Genomic DNA, 18093 nt, shown 5'->3' with positions numbered 1-18093 from the left:
GCTGACATGAGAGTTTGGAGGATTATGGGACACAATTAATGAAAGGAACTTAGACTGGAAATTGAGTAAGTAATTTCTGATATTACTGGCTTGCATTGTGAAATTTCTCAGTGATTTTGAAAGAACTTTCCTTTGGAAATCTTTGCAGCTTAATTAGGGATTAATTTGGATGGGACCTGTTGGGCCCTAAAAAATGTGAGAGAAATTAGGAGACCATGTCATAGTCTAGAGGGTGCCAGTGACAAAAACCTACATCTCCCCTTAGGAACACATCATTCACGTTTGGGAGGAGACGGGCTCTCGGTTCCACAACTGCCTGATCCAGCTGTACTGTGAGAAGGTCCAAGGCCTGATGAAGGAGTATCTCCTGTCTTTTCCTGCAGGTACCAGTTTTCATGGGAAGCCAGTTGGCCCAAGCCTTAGAGGCAAGCACAGACCTGGGTACTGTGCATGGTGCACAGAAGCAGACCTAGGTGGGCGGGAAGTTCCTCAGAGGAGCCAGGAGAGCTAAGTGACCCAGGATCTCTTACCTGGGAACAGGCATCTCTTGAGTGACGCAGAGTCATTCCTGGAAGAGGGCAGAAGAAACAGATTTGTCTACAAGATGACAGCTGTGCTGATAAGAAACAGGTTTTCCTACCACAGTATTTTTCTATTTAGCTTATTATTATTTTTTTTTAAGAGACAGAGTCTTACTTTATCCCCCTCAGTAGAGTGCCATGGTGTCACAGCAGCTCACAGCAACCTCCAACTTCTTGGCTTAGGTGATTCTCTTGCCTCAACCTCCCGAGTAGCTGGGACTATAGGCGCCCAACACAATGCCCTACTATTTTTTGTTGCAGTTTGGCCAGGGCCGGGTTTGAACCTGCCACCCTTGGTATATGGGGCCGGCACCCTACCCACTGAGCCACAGGCGCCGCCATATTTAGCTTATTTTTTTAACCCTAAGCTGATGTTTTGGGGCCATGTAGAGACCATGAACTAAAAGAAGTCCACGTAGAAACCACCTGTCTGGTCATGTGGGGACATCATTGAACCCCATGCCCCTCATTTTTCTTGATGAGTCCACATTGCTGTCCCACAGCAACTTTTCATTTGAATTTGGTTTCCCTTCAAGGCAAAACTCCAGTCCCTGCTGGAGAGGAAGAGGGTGAGCTGGGAGAATACCGGCAGAAGCTCCTTATGTTCTTAGAGATTTCCAGCTACTATGATCCAGGCCGACTCATCTGTGACTTCCCTTTTGATGGTGAGTGTCTGTCTTGGGGCCAGAAGCCAGTTCAGGCCGAGGTAAACACTCATCTCCCTTTTCCTAGTTCCCCACCCCTCCACAAAGTTGGGCCTGGGAAAAACCAGGTGTCTCAGGTCAGCACTCCTGTTTTGTGCCCTCTGCAGACTCACTTCTGTACTGTAACTGAGAGAAATCTCTTCTCTAGGTATGAACCACATGTTAATTGATAGTCAGGCTGTATCCAGTTCATTGCTTCAAAATATGTTCTTGGCCAATTTCATTGTTGAGCAGATTTTGTAATCTGGCATAACTTGTCTGAAAAAAACAAATTTGTCTGGTGTATAAGCTCTATGGGAGCTGAGACCAAGTATTTGGTCACCTTATCTGCCGTACCTAGCATGTCGTAGTGGTTATTATATACTTGGCTATTGAATGAGTGTTTTTACCCAGGTTGTAAGTGATCACAAAAAAAGATGGAATAAAATACCTGTTACTTAGCTGCTTCTTCCCCTTTTAAAATTTTAATAATTTTCTCCTTGGAAAAAAAAAAAACCTAGTTAATAAAATAATATTTTCTTCCATTTTATGTCGCCCCAGTGTCCACTCTTTAGCCCCTGAGCTTGTGATCACATAATGGCGGTCAGAGTTATTTATATTCCTTTTTCCTCCCAGGCCTCTTAGAAGAACGAGCTCTCCTGTTGGGGCGCATGGGGAAACATGAACAAGCTCTCTTCATTTATGTCCACATCTTAAAAGATATAAGGATGGCTGAGGAGTAAGTTGGCTCTGTCTTCCCACCTCCCCAGGAGTCTAAAAGCAGGCCCCCCAGAGAGGTGAGAGGCTACGAAGGCCATCTCCCCACATTCTGCTGCAGGAGTGAAAATTGCCTCCTGTCTCAGCCCCTGGCTTTGGCTGTTGTTAGGCTGCTCCAGCAGGCTGCCTAGTTGGCTTCTCATCAGATGTGGCCCCCTCACCTGTTCTCACCACTTTCTCTCGCAGGTACTGCCACAAACACTATGACCAAAACAAAGATGGCAACAAAGATGTGAGTAGTGTCTCTGACCCAGGGTCCACATGTGCATTTCCCCGCCCCTTTTGCATACCTCACCCACCTGGTTTGGCCATGGGTGGTACTGGCATGAATTGCAAAATAAGACAGAACATGGGTCACGGTGCTGATTGACTTTGTATGTGTGTATTGAGGGAGTAGCAGGGCCATCATTTGCCTGGGATAGTATGGCTTACATCTGTTGTCCCTGTGATTATTAATTTTTTTTTTTATTGTTAAATCATAGCTATGTACATTAGTGCAATCGAGGGGTACAATGTGCTGGTTTCATATACAACCTGAAATAATCTCATCAAACTGTTCAATGTAGCCTTCATGGCATTTTCTTAGTTATTGTATGTAGACATTTGTATTCTGCATTGAGTAAGTTTCACCTGTACCCCTTCTAAGATGCACCGTAGGTGTGGCCCCACCTATTTCCTTCCCTCCACCCTAACCTCCCCCCTCCCTTCCCCTCCCTTGGCCCTTTCCCCATATTCTTGTGCAATAGTTGGGTTATAGCCTTCATGTAAAAGCTATAATTTAGCTTCATAGTAGGGCTGAGTACATTGGATACTTTTTCTTCCATTCCTGAGATACTTTGCTAAGAAGAGTATGTTCCAGCTCCATCCATGTAAACATGAAAGAGATAAAGTCTCCATCTTTCTTTAAGGCTGCATAATATTCCATGGTATACATGTACGACAATTTGCTAGTCCATTCGTGGGTCAAGGGCACTTGGGCTTCTTCCATGACTTAGGGATTATGAATTGGGCTGCAATAAACATTCTGGTACAGATGTCTTTGTTACATCGTGATTTTTGGTCTTCTGGGTATATACCTAGTAGAGGAATTATAGGATCGAATGGCAGGTCTATTTTTAGATCTCTAAGTATTCTCCAAACATCCTTCCAAAAGGATTTATTAGTGTGCATTCCCACCAGCAGTGTAGAAGTGTGCCCTTTTCTCCACATCCATGCCAACATCTCTGGTTTTGGGATTTTGTTATGAGGGCTACTCTTACTGGGGTAGGTGATATCTCAAAGTAGTTTTGATTTGCATTTCTCTGATGATTAAGGATGATGAGCTTTTTTTCATGTGTTTGTAGATCATGCATCTGTCTTTATAGAAGTTTCTCTTCAAGTCCCTTGTCCACCCTGAGATAGGATCACTTGTTCTTTTCTTGCTTATACGTTTGAGTTCTCTGTGGTTTCAGGTTATTAAACCTTTATCGGAGTATTACCTGCAAATATTTTCTCCCATTCTGAGGGCTGTCTGCTTGCTTTACTTACTATGTTCTTGGCTGTGCAGAAGCTTTTTAGTTTGATCAGGTCCCAGTAGTGTATTTTTGATACTGCTTCAGTTGCCTGGGGAGTCCTCCTCATAAAGTATTCACCCAGGACGATTCCTTCAAGAGTTTTCCCTGCACTTTCTTCAAGTATTTTTATAGTTTCATGTCTTAAGTTTAAATCTTTTATCCAGTGAGAGTCTATCTTAGTTAATGGTGAACGGTGTGGGTCCAGTTTAAGTCTTTTACAGATCGTCAGCCAGTTCACCCAGCACCATTTGTTAAATAGGGAATCTTTTCCCCACTGAATGTTTTTAATTGGCTTGTCAAAGATCAAATAACAGTAAGTGGCTGGATTCATCTCTTGGTTCTGTATTCTGTTCCAGACATCTACTTCTCTGTTTTTGTGCCAGTACCATGCTGTTTTGATCACTATCGATTTATAGTACAGTCTCAGGTCTGGTAGCGTGATTCCTCTTGCTTTGTTTTTATTGCTGAGTAATGTTTTGGCTATTCGAGGTTTTTTCTGATTCCATATAAAACGAAGTATTTTTTCAACATCTTTAAAATATGACAATGGAGCTTTAATAGGAATTGCATTAAAATGATATATTCCTTTGGGCAGTATAGACATTTTAACAACGTTGATTCTTCCCAGCCATGAGCATGGTATGTTTTTCCATTTGTTAACATCTTCAGCTATTTCTTTTCTTAAAGTTTCATAGTTCTCTTTGTAGAGATCTTTCACGTCCTTTGTTAGGTATACTCCCAAATATTTCATCTTCTTTGGCACTACTGTGAAAGGAATAGAGTTCTTGACTGTTTTTTTGGCTTAGTTTTGTTGGTATATATAAAGGCTACAGATTTATGGGTGTTGATTTTGTAGCCTGAGATATTGCTGTATTCTTTGATCACTTCTAAAAGTTTTGTAGTAGAATCCCTAGTGTTTTCCAGATATACAATCATGTCATCTGTGAAGAGTGAAAGTTTGATCTCTTCTGACCCTATGTGGGTACCCTTGATAGCCTTTTCTTCCCTAATTGCAATGGCTAAAACTTCCATTACAATGTTAAAGAGCAATGGAGACAATGGGCAACCTTTCCTGGTTCCTGATCTAAGTGGAAATGATTTCTTTTTTTTTTTTTTGTAGAGGCAGAGTCTCACTTTACTGCTCTCGGTAGAGTGCCGTGGCATCACATGGCTCACAGCAACCTCCAGCTCTTGGGCTTACGTGATTCTCTTGCCTCAGCCTCCCGAGCAGCTGGGATTACAGGCACCCACCACAACGCCCGGCTATTTTTTTTTTGTTGTTGCAGTTTGGCCAGGGCCGGGCCTGAACCCGCCACCCTTGGAATATGGGGCCGGCGCCCTTCTCGCTGAGCCACAGGCACCACCCGGAAATGATTTCAGTTTAACTCCATTAAATACGATATTGTCTGTGGGTTTGCTGTAGATGGCCTCTATTAGTTTAAGAAATGTCCCTTCTATACCAATTTTCTTTTTTTTTTTTTTAGAGACAGTCTCATTTTATGGCCCTTGGTAGAGTGCCGTGGCATCACACAGCTCACAGCAACCTCCAGCTCCTGGGCTTAAGTGATTCTCTTGCCTCAGCCTCCCGAGTAGCTGGGACTACAGGTGCCCGCCATAGCACCCAGCTATTTTTTTGTTGCAGTTTGGCCAGGGCTGGGTTTGAACCTGCCACCCTCAGCATATGGGGCCGGCGCCCTACTCACTGAGCCACAGGCGCCACCCTATACCAATTTTCTTAAGTGTTCTGATCATGATGGGATGATGGATATTATCAAATGCTTTTTTTGCATCTATTGAGAGAATCATATGGTCTTTATTTTTTTAGTTTATTTATGTGCTGAATTACATTTATAGATTTACGTATGTTGAATCAACCTTGAGACCATGGGATAAATCCCACTTGGTCATGGTGTATAATTTTTTTGATGTGTTGTTGGATTCTGTTTGTTAGGATCTTAATGAATATTTTTGCATCAATATTCATTAGTGATATTGGTCTATAATTTTCTTTTCTTGTTGGGTCTTTCCCTGGTTTAGGGATCAAGGTGATGTTTGCTTCATAGAATGTGTTGGGTAGTATTCCTTCTTTTTCTACATTTTGGAAGAGGTTTAGTAATATAGGTACTAGTTCTTCTTTAAAGGTTTGGTAGAATTCTGACGTAAAGCCATCTGGTCCTGGGCTTTTTAGGGAGATTTTGTATAGTTGATGCTATTTCAGAACTTGATACAGGCTGGTACATTTCCACTTTGTTCTGGCTAAGTCTTGGTAGGTGGCATACTTCCAAGTATTGGTCAATTTCTTTCAGATTTTCGTATTTCTGAGAGTAGAGTTTCTTGTAATATTTGTTAAGGATTTTTTGAATTTCTGAGGGGTCTGTTGTTATTTTGTCTTTGTCATTTCTGATTGATGAGATTAGAGATTTTACTCTTTTTTTCCTGGTTAGGTTGGCCAAAGGTTTGTCTATTTTATTGATCTTTTCAAAAAACCAACTTTTGGATTTATTGAACTGTTGTATAATTCTTTTGTTTTCAATTTCATTTAATTCTGCTCTGATTTTAGTTATTTTTCGTTTTTTTTTTTTTTTTTTTTTTTTTTGTAGAGACAGAGTCTCACTTTATGGCCCTTGGTAGAGTGCCGTGGCCTCACACAGCTCACAGCAACCTCCAACTCCTGGGCTTAAGCGATTCTCTTGCCTCAGCCTCCCGAGTGGCTGGGACTACAGGCGCCCGCCACAACGCCCGGCTATTTTTTTGGTTGCAGTTTGGCCGGGGCCGGGCTTGAACCCGCCACCCTCGGTATATGGGGCCGGCGCCTTACCGACTGAGCCACAGGCGCCGCCCTATTTTAGTTATTTTTCTTCTGGGTTTGGGGTTGGAATGTTCTTCCTTCTCCAGTTGCTCGAGATGTCCCATTAAGTTATTAATTTCCTCTCTTTCCGTTTTCTTGAGGAAGGCTTGCAGTGCTATAAATTTCCCTCTTAGGACTACCTTTGCAGTATCCCAGAGGTTCTGATAATTTGTGTCTTCATTGTTGTTTTGTTCCAAAAATTTGGTGATTTCCTTCTTAATCTTGTCTATAACCCATCTATCCTTCAGCATAAGGTTATTTAGTGTCCGTGTTTTTGTATGGGTATGCAGATTCCTATTGTTATTGAGTTCAACTTTTATTCCATGATGGTCTGAGAATATGCAAGGAATAATTTCTATTTTTTTAAATTTGCTGAGGTTGTATTTGTGGCCTAGGATGTGGTCAATTTTGGAGCACGTTCCGTGGGCTGAGAGAAGAATGTGTATTCAGTTTTGTTGGGATGAAATATTCTGTAGATGTCTGTTAAGTCCAGATGTTGAATGGTTAAGTTTAAATCTAAAATTTCTTTGCTTAGCTTCTTTTTGGAGGATCTATCCAGCACTGCTAGAGGAGTGTTAAAATCTCCAACTGCTATGGAACTGGAGCAAATCAAATTGCTCATGTCTGTTAGAGTTTCTCTTATAAATTGAGTTACATTCTGGTTGGGTGCATAAATATCAATAATTGAAATCTCATCATATTGAGTATTACCTTTAACAAATATGAAGTGTCCATTCTTATCCTTCCTTATTTTGGTTGGTTTAAAGCCTATTGCATCTGCTAATAGGATTGCAATGCCTGCTTTTTTCTGCTTTCCATTTGTCTGGAGTATAGATGACAAGCAAGCAAGCTGTGATTATACCAGTGCATTCCAGCAAGACCCTGTCTTTGAAAAAACAAAACAAAATAACAAACTGCTTGGCCCAGCCCCAAATGTTGAAAGAGTACTGAGTGCTGAGGTTTTAAAACCCTATGGTACTAATCTCAGTAGGAAATATAACATCCCTTTTTTGAGTCTATATTTGTCTTTTAATGTAAGATGAGATTCTTGTATGCAGCAGATATCTGGCTTGAGTTTTTATATCCAGTCAGCCAACCTGTGCCTCTTTAGAGGACAATTTAAACCATTCACATTAATTGAGACTATTAATAAGCCTTTCAAAAGTCCGGTGGACATTTTTAATTCTTTTGCGACTGTGGAAGTTGGAATTTGATCAAAATTTTCTGGATGGGTTTTCTTTTGTGTGGAGGATTACGCTGGTCTTTATGGAGGATAGGTCTGAGAATATCCTGGGGAGCTGGTTTAGTTATGGCACATTTCTTCAACATGTGAATGTTGTTAAAGCATTTAATTTCACCGTCATAAATGAAACTCAGTTTAGCTGGATACAGGATCCTGGGTTGAAAGTTATTTTGTTTTAGGAGATTAAAAGTCAATGACCATCCTCTTCTAGCTTGAAAGGTTTCAGCAAAGAGATCTGCAGTTATTCTAATATTCTTCCCCTTGTAGATGATGGTTTTCTTTCATCTTGCTGCTTTCAGAATTTTCTCCTTCATATTAACTTTAGTGAAATTGATTATGATGTGTCTGGGAGATGTCTTATTTGGGTTGAGTTGTGCTGGAGTTCTGAAACTGTCTGCTATCTGAATTTCAGAATCTCTTGGCATGTCTGGAAAGTTCTCTTTCATAATCTCATGGAGAAAGAGACTCTGCCTTGTGAAGCCACTTCGTCGCTTTTGGGGATCCCTATAAGACGAATATTCGTTTTCTTCGAATTATCCCAGAGCTCTCTGAGAGAGTGATCTGTTTTTGCCCTCCATTTCTCTTCCTCTTTGAGAGTTTTGGAGCGTTCGAAAGCTTTGTCTTCAATGTCAGAAATCCTTTCTTCTGCTTGCTCCATTCTGTTATTGAGGGATTCGACTGTGTTTCTCAGATCTTTGAGGGCTGCAACTTCTTGTCTCAATGTGTCAAAATCTTTGGTCATTTGGTCTTTGAATTCATTGAATTCTTGAGATATCTTTTGGTTTACTGCTTGGAATTCTAGTTAGAGCTTATTTGCTATCCAGACTCTGAATTCGATTTCTGACATCTCAGCAATTTGTTTGTGCATGGGATCTTGTGCTGTGTCTGCCCCATTGATCCTTGGGGGAGTTGATCTACTCTGATTATTCATATTGCCAGAGTTTATCCATTGATTTCGCCTCAGGATTGTTTTTTCACCGTTGCCTCTAGCTGTCCTCAGTTCCAACCACATTGCTTTAAAATGCCATTTATTCTATGAATATTGTCTTAAAAGAAGTCAATTTTGTTTCTTAGATCAAAATATAAAGCAGGCTTAAAGAATTAGGGGAAATGTGTGAAATCTGTTTGGTCCTATAAGGTGGCACCTCTGCTAGCTGTCCCTGTGATTATTAATAGCACTCCTGTCCCTCGACTCTCAAAAGTCCTAATTTGCATAATAAATTCTGTGGTCAACCTATTCAGGCGAACATCTAATGGTTGTGATGTAATCAGTCCAGAATACACATTGCTTTGTCAATGTCTGGAGACATTCTTGATAATTATGACTCAGGGGAGGGAGTGCTGCTAGAATCTAGGGGATAAAAGCCAGAGATGCTGCTGAACCATGCACAGGACAGCCTCCACCAGAAAGAATTGTCCACCTGGGCCGGGTACAGTGGTTCACACTTGTAATCCTAGCACTTTGGGAGGCTAAGGTGGAAGGAGTGCCGTGGCCAGGAGGTCAAGACCAGCCTGGACAACATAGCAAGACTCTGTCTCTCTAAGTAAAATTAGCCAGGTATGGTGGCACACACCTAAAGTCCCATCTACTTGAGAGGCTGAGGTGGATCATTTGAGCCCAGAAGTTGGAAGTTGTAGCAAGCTGTGATTATACCAGTGCATTCCAGCAAGACCCCTGTCTTTGAAAAAACAAAACAAAATAACAAACTGCTTGGCCCAGCCCCAAATGTTGAAAGAGTACTGAGTGCTGAGGTTTTAAAACCCTGTGGTACTAATCTCAGTAGGAAACATAACATCTTACCTTGGGTTAATTCCTACCTTCTAAAATGTTGACAGGGCCTCAACTTTCAAAGCCAAAGGACATGAGGAATCTTTCTGAGTTATTCTGCAGTGTTAGTATTTTGTAAATTATATGTTAAATGAACACAAGGCATTTGTTTTTTTCACTCAAGGGAAAGACAATACCCAATTAACGTCTTCAGTTGGCTATTTGACTTTACTAAAATTTTAAAAGGTGAAGATGAGTTTTAAATTTTCTGTGATGGCTGTTACCATAGACTACCCTTCTAATCTTTAGGCATGCTCAGTGCTGGGGCTTCTGGGAGGGTTGCTGCCAGCCTGATGTGTGTGGCTCATATCTGTATGAGACAGGTATATCTATCTCTGCTTCGGATGTACCTGTCACCTCCCAGCATTCACTGCCTGGGGCCCATCAAGTTGGAACTGCTGGAGCCACAGGCCAACCTCCAGGCTGCCCTACAGGTCCTCGAGCTACACCACAGCAAACTGGACACCACCAAGGTCAGGGCTTCTTCCCTGGGGAGGGGAGGACATTTACCGGGACCAGCGAATGAGAAGAAGGATGTGGAAAGGGACTAGCACCTGAGAGTCCTGTGGCTTCCTCAGTCTTCTGTTGCATCTCACCCTGTTCCCATCTCTGTTCCTGTCCCTAGGCCCTCAACCTTCTGCCAGCAAACACTCAGATCAATGACATACGCATCTTTCTGGAAAAGGTCTTGGAGGAAAATGCACAAAAAAAACGGTTCAATCAAGTGCTCAAGAACCTTCTCCATGCAGAGTTCCTGAGGGTATGGGCCTCCAGACGCGAGGATGTTCCTTTATTTCTCAGTATGAGATGGTGTCCACATGTCCCATTCCAACCAAGCCAGAGCCTTCTGTTTTTGTGCCGCACAGTAGCCAGCGTGACGTTCAGTTGCCAGTGTTTCCAGGGCAATCTGTGAAGTTAGAGAGGAAAGAGTGCTGGCTTCTGCCTTCTGTTTCTACGTGCCATGTGATGGGACTTCTGCCCCACCTCCCTGTTCTTTCAGGTCCAGGAGGAGCGGATTTTACACCAGCAGGTGAAGTGCATCATCACCGAGGAGAAGGTGTGCATGGTGTGTAAGAAGAAGATTGGGAACAGGTGAGCCTCTCTTCGCCCACTGTACATGAGTTCACTGGGGGTGGGGAATGCGCAGGATGGATCTCTGCCCTTTAACCAAGGAGGGAGACATGGCCGCTGGCTGCCCTGACTATGTTTAGTTCTTGAGCCTTCAGAAAGCAGTCCGTGCTACCTTTTGGTGGTGGGCTTTGAGAAGAATATGAAGCCCTGAAATGTAGGGCATGAGGCTGTTGATTCTTGCCCATAAAGCTTATCACCTCTGGCAGCTGGAAATTACCGTGTAGCCAGTAGGTATGTAAAAGATGTATGTGGGTGTAAAGTCCTTACTTGTTAGGGGTGAGCCTCTGAATAAAAGAAAAAGAAAAATACCTGTCAAAGTGTTACCTCATGCCTTGAGTAAAAGCCTAAGTAAAAAACACATGCACTAGTCAGTTCCCTGTCCTTCAAAGGAGAATGGTTTGTCCTTTTTCTCATATGGCTGGAAGAATCTTTTTCTTTGGGAAGACCTAATTGGCGTCGTTTGTTAGAATTAGCCTGATACCTGTTCTCCTGAGCTCTTCGGCTCTCAGCAAGCTAGTGCTGAGGTGTGGCCTAATACACCACCCGTCTGCCATGTGTTTGCATTCACTCTGACTGTGTGCACCACCTCCTCTGCTTGGTTATTTGACAGCGATGGCAGCTACAGAAATCCAGAGAGCTCAGGGCAAGCTGTTCTTTGAGGTTTGGGGCGGGGGGGGGGGCTGCTTCTGGGGTAGTTCCTCTGAAGAAAAGGACCACTATCAGAGAAGTGGTCTCTTAGAGTTAGTCCTCACTCCCAAGCCATTTTCCTTCTCTGCAGTGCATTTGCAAGATACCCCAATGGAGTGGTCGTGCACTACTTCTGTTCCAAAGAGGTAAACCCAGCTGACACCTGAGTCCAGCATCCCAAGGATTCAGCAAATGGACAGCTTGGCTCTCCTGGAGAGAGGAAAGAGCACCTGGCCTTAGAATCGTGGGCTGCCACCACCAGGTGCCTCTGCATTTGAACACTACCAGCTATCCTGCACCCTGGAACATCTCCAAATTAATTAGACTTGTGGTCTGGCATTGCCAGATTTTTAATAGAAAAAGTAATATTGTATACCATTATGTTGTGGGCAATTCCAGAGAATTCAGAACCTGCTTAGACAAGAAGTGGTGCACCATCTTGCCTTTGCATACCGGTTACCAGAATGAGACAATGTGTCTTGAGTGTTTGTAACCAGAGTTGCTTATCAAGAGTTTTTCCGTTAGACAAGCACACGACTTCACAAGGACCCCCTCAGCGTGGTTGACTAGAGAGTCATGTAAGGGGACAGCACTTAGACAGAAGGACTCATTTTCTGTTTAGTGCAGGAGTGTCTCCATGGCAGCCATCCCTGTGTCCCCCAGTAGCCTCCCTACTCATCGCCTTGGTTTCCACTCTTTTTTCTCACTGTTTATCATTCCCCCTCACTGCCCCATCTACGCCTTCTCTCCCACTTCCGTTACTCCAGGAGTAGCTAGTATGTAAACAAGGTGAAGTGAGAAGCAAGAGGAAGTCTCAGTTCCTAGGAATCCATTGATGGTTGGTTGCCAGGTACATTGTAAATAAGTCCTCTTTACTCTATATGCCTAGACACTGGGGAGTGCCATTCTCTGCCTAGAACGGGCCTGCGTACCTGCCCTCAGGCCAAGTGTGACGCAGCCCCTGAGGATGGGCCAGCACTGCCCTGGGTATGCCAGCCCCTAGGCACAGGCCCCACAGAGGCGCCTGTTCTGCTTCACTCACCGGTGCTTGAGTGGGTTGGTTTCATCTCTGTGAATGGAATTCTTTGTGCTTTGGGCACCTTTCCCTTTTCCTAGCCAGTTTCTGTTCACTTGCCTTACTGCTTTATAGCGATTACTCCCCAGCTTTGCTCTCCAGGGGTTGGAGGATTACACTGGGATAGTGAGGAAGGTAGGTCTTTGCTACACAGAGCCAGAGTGGAGCAGGGACTGACAAAGAGTGACGCCAAGTGTGCTGCTGAGGTGTTCGGGGACGGCAGGGAGAGTGCAGGAGGGCAGATGCAGTGGCGCTCGGGTTTATAAAATATCTCACTGTCAAACCCTGCAGTGGACTCTGCCAGAGGTTCACAGGCTGGGGAACGTGGGGCTGCAGGCCTTTTCATAGGCTCCCAATCTTGTTGCCTCAGTGTCTTCAGGGGGCGTGAGGGTGGGTAACACTCACAGTTTTAGTGGCCTGTCCTTGACGTGCCTTGTCCTTTGTAAACTCTGGCACCGTGCTGTGTTACAGGCCAATTTGCCAGTGGTGAGTAGACTGGGCTCCCCCGGGCATGCTGTCTGTGGGAGTCTGAAGAGAGTGAGTGCCATCAGCACCATTTGCAGACATGGAGGATTCTGCTCGGGTATGTGAGGCTGGGCAGCACTTTGCAGGAGTTCCAGGGAACTGTGTGTGTCTGAGTAAATAGAAAAGCCACCATCCCGACTGGCCATAGGCATCCCCAGGAAGCAGTACTGCCCGTGGCCACGTCTGTGCCAGCTGGGACTGCGCTGCCTCGGAGCAGCAGGGGAGCTCTGGGCCCAGCCCCTTCTGCACGGCAGAGACTCACCCGCCACACATCCCTGCTTTCCTGGCCTGCTGTGCTGTGTCTTCTTTTCTCATGAACTATGTTTGAAGCAATAGAATGAGCAACATGTGTTTTCTTCCCTTCTGGTGTACGTACATGACCTCATCTTCCCAGACTCCATTCTTCCTTCCCTAGACTCTGCCCTCCACAGTGGTGTGGAGAAGGCTGGAGATAAAAGCCCTCTAATGAAGACAGATGAAGATACCTTAACTATTCCTCAGAATAAACCTAATAAAACAAGCAGCCAACCCTATCTGGGTCTCTTTTTTCCTGCTTCTTATGGAGTTTGATGAAAAGAATAATGAAAGGATGGTAATTTAGCTAAAAACTGGGAATAAGCCAATCAGTAACTAAGAAAAAACATGTCAGGGGAATGGTTCTATTATGTGTGTTTTTTTGGTTTTTTTGGGTTTTTTTTTTCTGTCCTCTGTAGGCTGGATATTACATATATCTTGACATGTGCCACCCGGTACAGCAAGTGTGGCAAATGGCTAATGTATTGATAGCACAGATACAGAACATTTCTGTCATCACAAGATTCCATTGAGCACCCTGGATCTCTGTAGAGGATCCAAGTGTTCCTCTCTTGGAAGGGCCATCAGCCTCTCCTGTAGTTCATGATGGCTGGGGGGAAGCATCGGGTGTCTGGGAAGTGGAGAAGTGTTGGTCCACTTTAGCCAGCTTCAAAAATGCAAGGTCTTTCTGTATTGTGCCCCTCTAGTTTTCTGGGAATGAAACCATCTGGAACTAAGAGTCACAACTTTATTGTGGTGCAAGGCAGATAACTTCCAGAGAGAGTATGCTACAACCCAGAAAGTACTCAAATCAGGAGCCTGGAGCCCAGGCCTGGCTCTGCCACTTTCCAGCTCTGCCTTCCTGCCTTGGGCTTTGGTGTGGATCCACAGTCGCCTCATATACTCACAGAGATAATCAAGGGGGCTGGACTACCATTTCCGAGACCCCAGCCCAGCTCTTAGCTTCACAGTCCAAATTAAACAGAAACAGGCCCTCCCTTGGGTCCTGGCCACTAGCAGTCACATTCCCTATTGTTCTGGGAGTTTCTGATCTGAACTTGCCCTGTTGATTCATTCAGGAATGAATTACCTGTTTTTTGGATGTTCTTTTATAGCCTGTGACTCTAGGCCTTGGGAAGAGTATGGAGATGATTGACTCTTAGTGAGGGACAGAAATCTGTCTCCCACAGTTCACTGCCTCTGATACCCTTACTCTTACTGGTGATTGTCCCTGTCTCAGCCACCTAGAGTGGTCCACAGGAAAGGGGACATCACATTATCTGCAGCCTAAAGTCTGGTCAAAAGCCTTTACTTCTACCCTGTTTCCCCGAAAATAAGACATCCTCCAAAAATAAGACCTACTTACAGGAAAGATAAGATGTCCCCTGAAAATAAGATCTAGCGCATCTTTGGGAGCACACCTTAAAATAAGACACTGTCTTATTTTTGGGGAAACAGGGTAGTAGCTGACAGGTAGTAGACAGACTTGTTTTTGTCTGCCTTTATTAATGCCACCTGATTAAATTCCTACCTGGACACCGCAGTGTGCTCTGTATACAATCCAGGGAGAGGTTGGGCCATGGAGTCACAAGGCCATGAATTTCTTCAGTTTGCAGATGGGCCCTCCTCACCTTTGTGTTCTTGGGTCTAGCACAGGTCTGGCAGGCAGCAGGCTCTCAGGGTCTGGGGAGGAAATGAGGGAGTCCAGATGATACACTGAACTGAAGATTTCCATGCTTTTGCTTAAGAGCCATGGGGAAGGTGGGACTTAAGGGGATTGGTTTGGGCCTTTTTGACAGCTGGAGACTAGTCCCTGATACAGCACTGCCCCCCTCTGCCCTGGGCTGTGTCACAAGGCTTGTTGGAAATGGGAGTACTTGGGTTTTACATTCAATCAGACCATGAGGGGTGAGGCTTGAGTGTCTATTTTTCACAAGCAGCAGTTTGGGAACCAGGGGGGTGGGTTTGGTAACCAGAGTGGTAAACAGAGACTCCTAGAGTCTTGAAGAGTGAACAGCCTCCTGCCTGAGGAAATTAGGCGCCAGTCACTTCTAGAGTATGTCAAACCCCACCTCCTGCCCCAGTGGGCCACCCAGCCCTGATTCCTCAGCAGAGTGGTAGCTCCACCCTCCCCACCCCAAGGCTACCTGTCACACCTGAGCTTTCAGTGTGTGTGGCCAACGAGCAGGGTGCCTGCTGGGGCCGGGGCTTCCAGCCATGGTCTGGGCTCTCTGGCCAAGGTGGCTGGCAGGCAAAGGGCTGCCCCTTCTGGGAGCAGTGCCCTTGGGGAAGAGAGAGAAGAGGGACCATCCACGGAGGCGTTGGCAGGTAACATACCTGATCTTACCTGGGAAAGTGGACTGGGGGAGTGCTGGGAGCTGCAGTCCCCTGTGAGGACCAAGACCAGCTTCAGCACTGGGGCTTGATTTGAGGTGGACCTATTTCTTGCAGACGACCTGACAGAACTTAAATTAGATTGGCCAAGACCTTGCTTGGCTCTTGAAAGTAATCCCTTCCAATTAGCAAATGGAGGGCTAGGTCCACTTGTCTTTGGTTAGTTGGCTTTTGCCAAGAATGCTCTAGCTTGACTGTAGAACCTACTGTAGGGAGAAGGAAAAGGGAGCCTACTGGAATTGTGAGGGTGGTTTGACTCCTAGGAGGCTGCACTCTGATGTTACCTCTCCTGAGCCCAGCTGCATCTTCTCAGCCACTCGACTAGTCAGACCAGTACAGGCCGATGACTCGGTCAGCTCACCTGCCTGCTGCCTCCTGGGCTGTCTTCCAGCCTTTGTTAGGGAGCTAGCAGGTGGGGTGGGTCACAGCTTTCTCTTTTAATATTTAATTTCTTCAAATACATTCTTCAGCTTTCACTGCAGCTCCTGTGGCCTGAGGGGGCTGCAAGTTTGTGGTGCACAATAACCACAGTTTAGCAAGTCCCACGCTGGAGCTTTGATTTAAACCCAGGCCTGATGAATGCTGAGGTCCAGGTGCATCACCAAGGTGCTGACCTCCCAACACCCAACCTCTGGAAAGTTGCCCTGGTCCCCACACAGAGACATCAGTGCTAGTCCTCTGCTCTGTGGTGGTAGAGAACTCGAGTTGGGAACCAGTGGAGGGAGGAGACCAGGCCCCACGCTGGCTCTCTGGAACTGAGTCCCTGGAGTTCTGTTGTTTCAGTGGGAAACTCACCCATACTATGATCTCCAGGTGAAGGTGCTGAGGGCCAGAAATATCCAGCACACAGATCTGTGTGAGTGCCTCATCGTCACTCCTTTCTTCCTTTCCCCTGGGGCCCCCTCAGAGCTCAGCTGGGACTGGCCTCGAGGGAGTCTGAGTGTGGTGTGTTAGTATAAGTTGGGGCGGGGAGGCTGGTGCTGGCCCTGTGAGGGGCAGGCAGGCAGGGCTGGAGCAGGGAGCTGTGCTGACCATGGACTCCTCCCTGAGTCTAGGAAGTCCCTCCTGAGGTGAGGGGTGAGGCTGCTGTCATCACAAGTCAACACCTGCCTTCTGGGAACTTTCCATGCCAATGCTTACACAGGGAGGGAATTTGATTGCCTGAGTCAGATAGCATCTGGGAATTACTCAGTGGTTTCTGTGGCCATGTGCTCTGTCCAGCTAGTTACTGCAGATTTCTGTTCAGCTGAATGGGAGGTGTAACTGGCCAAGATGGAGTCAAGGACACCAAAACTCTCCCCCATGTCCTCACCCCACCATGCCACGTAGGCACCCCCTCTCCCTGCTCTGCTGCCTGACTCCTGGCCCCAGCTTCCCACAGGAAACCTTTCTACAGTAGGGGTTGAGGCTGAAGGTCCTCCCCCATCATACCTGCAGTGTCTAAAGCTGACTGCTATGTGCAACTGTGGCTGCCCACGGCGTCCCCCAGGCCTGCCCAGACACGAACAGTGGCCAACTGCAGTGACCCCGAGTGGAACGAGACCTTCCACTACCAGATCCATGGTGCCCTGAAGGTGAGGCCTGTGGGGCAGGGGCTGTGGCAGGAGAGGAGCGCCTCAGGTTGCTCACCTGCCTGTCCCCTTCCCAGAATGTCCTGGAGCTCACCCTCTATGACGAGGATGTCCTGGGGAGTGACCAGCTCTCCCTGCTTCTGTTTGACCTGGGGAGCCTCAAGTGTGGCCAGCCCCACCGACACACCTTTGCCCTTGACCACCAGGTGAGCCCACCAGTGCTGGCTGGGAGCCGGGCTGGAGGAGAGGAGGCCCAGCACAGGGCCATGAGAGGCTCTGGGAGGACAGACAGGCAGGCCTTCCTCCGTCCTGCCGCTCCCACCCTCCTAAGGCTTCCCTCCAGTACCTCTTCCTTGATAAAAACAAAATGTGGGCTCCTTAAAGCAGGATATTGTCTGTCTCAGTCGCCACTAAACCCTCGGTGTCTAGAATAGCCACTAGCACATGTTCTGGAAATAAATGATGCCGCTCAGCCTCCTGTGTCCTGGAAAAGCCACAATGACAGCATCCCTTTCTGATCCCTGGAGCTGAGCGGGCTGGGCAGCAGGGACGGTCCAGAGGCGTTCAGAGCCTTTTAAAAACCAGTGCTCCCTGTTCCTCCATGTAGAATCTGCAAGAGCTGCAGGTGGAGTTTGTTCTGGAGCAGAGGTGAGTCCAGGTGGGGCCAGGTGCCCTTCTATTTACTCAGAGACTTGTGTCACAGTAGCTCCCAGCTGCCAGCCACCATGTCCTGCTCTGGCCTTGCAGAGCTGGCCTGAGAGGGGATGGTCTGGTCTTGACCTCCATCTGCACATGGGATGATAGGTCCACTCACCCCAAACCCTGCCATGCTCCCAGGCCCTTCCAGCTGCTTTGGTCACATTATTATTGCACAGCTGTCCCAAGGGGCAGATGTTCCATGAA

At 46.1% G+C, this 18093-nt stretch overlaps 2 protein-coding genes and 1 long non-coding RNA gene across 8 annotated transcripts in view; 2 read left to right on the top strand and 1 right to left on the bottom strand.

The window, feature by feature from the left end:
- VPS39 (VPS39 subunit of HOPS complex) overlaps positions 1 to 11879 on the top strand; it is a 50859-nt gene extending 38980 nt beyond the window's left edge. For both annotated transcript variants that reach the window (XM_053593321.1, XM_053593320.1), the window contains 8 exons: positions 266 to 383; positions 1118 to 1246; positions 1901 to 2003; positions 2228 to 2273; positions 9837 to 9986; positions 10139 to 10273; positions 10514 to 10605; positions 11423 to 11879. In XM_053593321.1, coding sequence (XP_053449296.1) covers positions 266 to 383; positions 1118 to 1246; positions 1901 to 2003; positions 2228 to 2273; positions 9837 to 9986; positions 10139 to 10273; positions 10514 to 10605; positions 11423 to 11498 — 849 coding nt within the window. In that variant the 3' untranslated portion in view covers positions 11499 to 11879. The remainder of the gene's footprint in view (positions 1 to 265; positions 384 to 1117; positions 1247 to 1900; positions 2004 to 2227; positions 2274 to 9836; positions 9987 to 10138; positions 10274 to 10513; positions 10606 to 11422) is intronic.
- LOC128587313 (uncharacterized) lies at positions 392 to 16999 on the bottom strand. Of its 2 annotated transcripts, none has more exons than XR_008380569.1 (3): positions 16415 to 16999; positions 14757 to 14908; positions 392 to 568 (listed from the first exon to the last, which is right to left on the bottom strand). It is a non-coding gene; the product is annotated as an uncharacterized LOC128587313 (long non-coding RNA). The 2 variants fall into 2 exon arrangements; XR_008380570.1 differs by lacking the exon at positions 16415 to 16999 and adding an exon at positions 15573 to 15603.
- Positions 15368 to 18093, top strand: part of PLA2G4F (phospholipase A2 group IVF) — a 19140-nt gene continuing 16414 nt past the window's right edge. The window contains exons 1-5 of one of the 4 annotated variants that reach the window (XM_053593322.1): positions 15368 to 15553; positions 16403 to 16475; positions 17057 to 17193; positions 17268 to 17396; positions 17798 to 17838. In XM_053593322.1, the coding sequence (XP_053449297.1) occupies positions 15443 to 15553; positions 16403 to 16475; positions 17057 to 17193; positions 17268 to 17396; positions 17798 to 17838 (491 nt within the window). In that variant the 5' untranslated portion in view covers positions 15368 to 15442. The remainder of the gene's footprint in view (positions 15554 to 16402; positions 16476 to 17056; positions 17194 to 17267; positions 17397 to 17797; positions 17839 to 18093) is intronic. The other 3 variants (XM_053593325.1, XM_053593323.1, XM_053593324.1) reach the window with 3 other exon arrangements.

The sequence above is a fragment of the Nycticebus coucang genome, chromosome 6 (assembly GCF_027406575.1).
Source record: "Nycticebus coucang isolate mNycCou1 chromosome 6, mNycCou1.pri, whole genome shotgun sequence".
In the NCBI taxonomy this organism is placed as follows: Eukaryota; Metazoa; Chordata; class Mammalia; order Primates; family Lorisidae; genus Nycticebus; species Nycticebus coucang.
The sequence above is the reverse complement of the archived record's forward strand: the minus strand, read 5'-3'. Positions and strand labels throughout refer to the sequence as shown.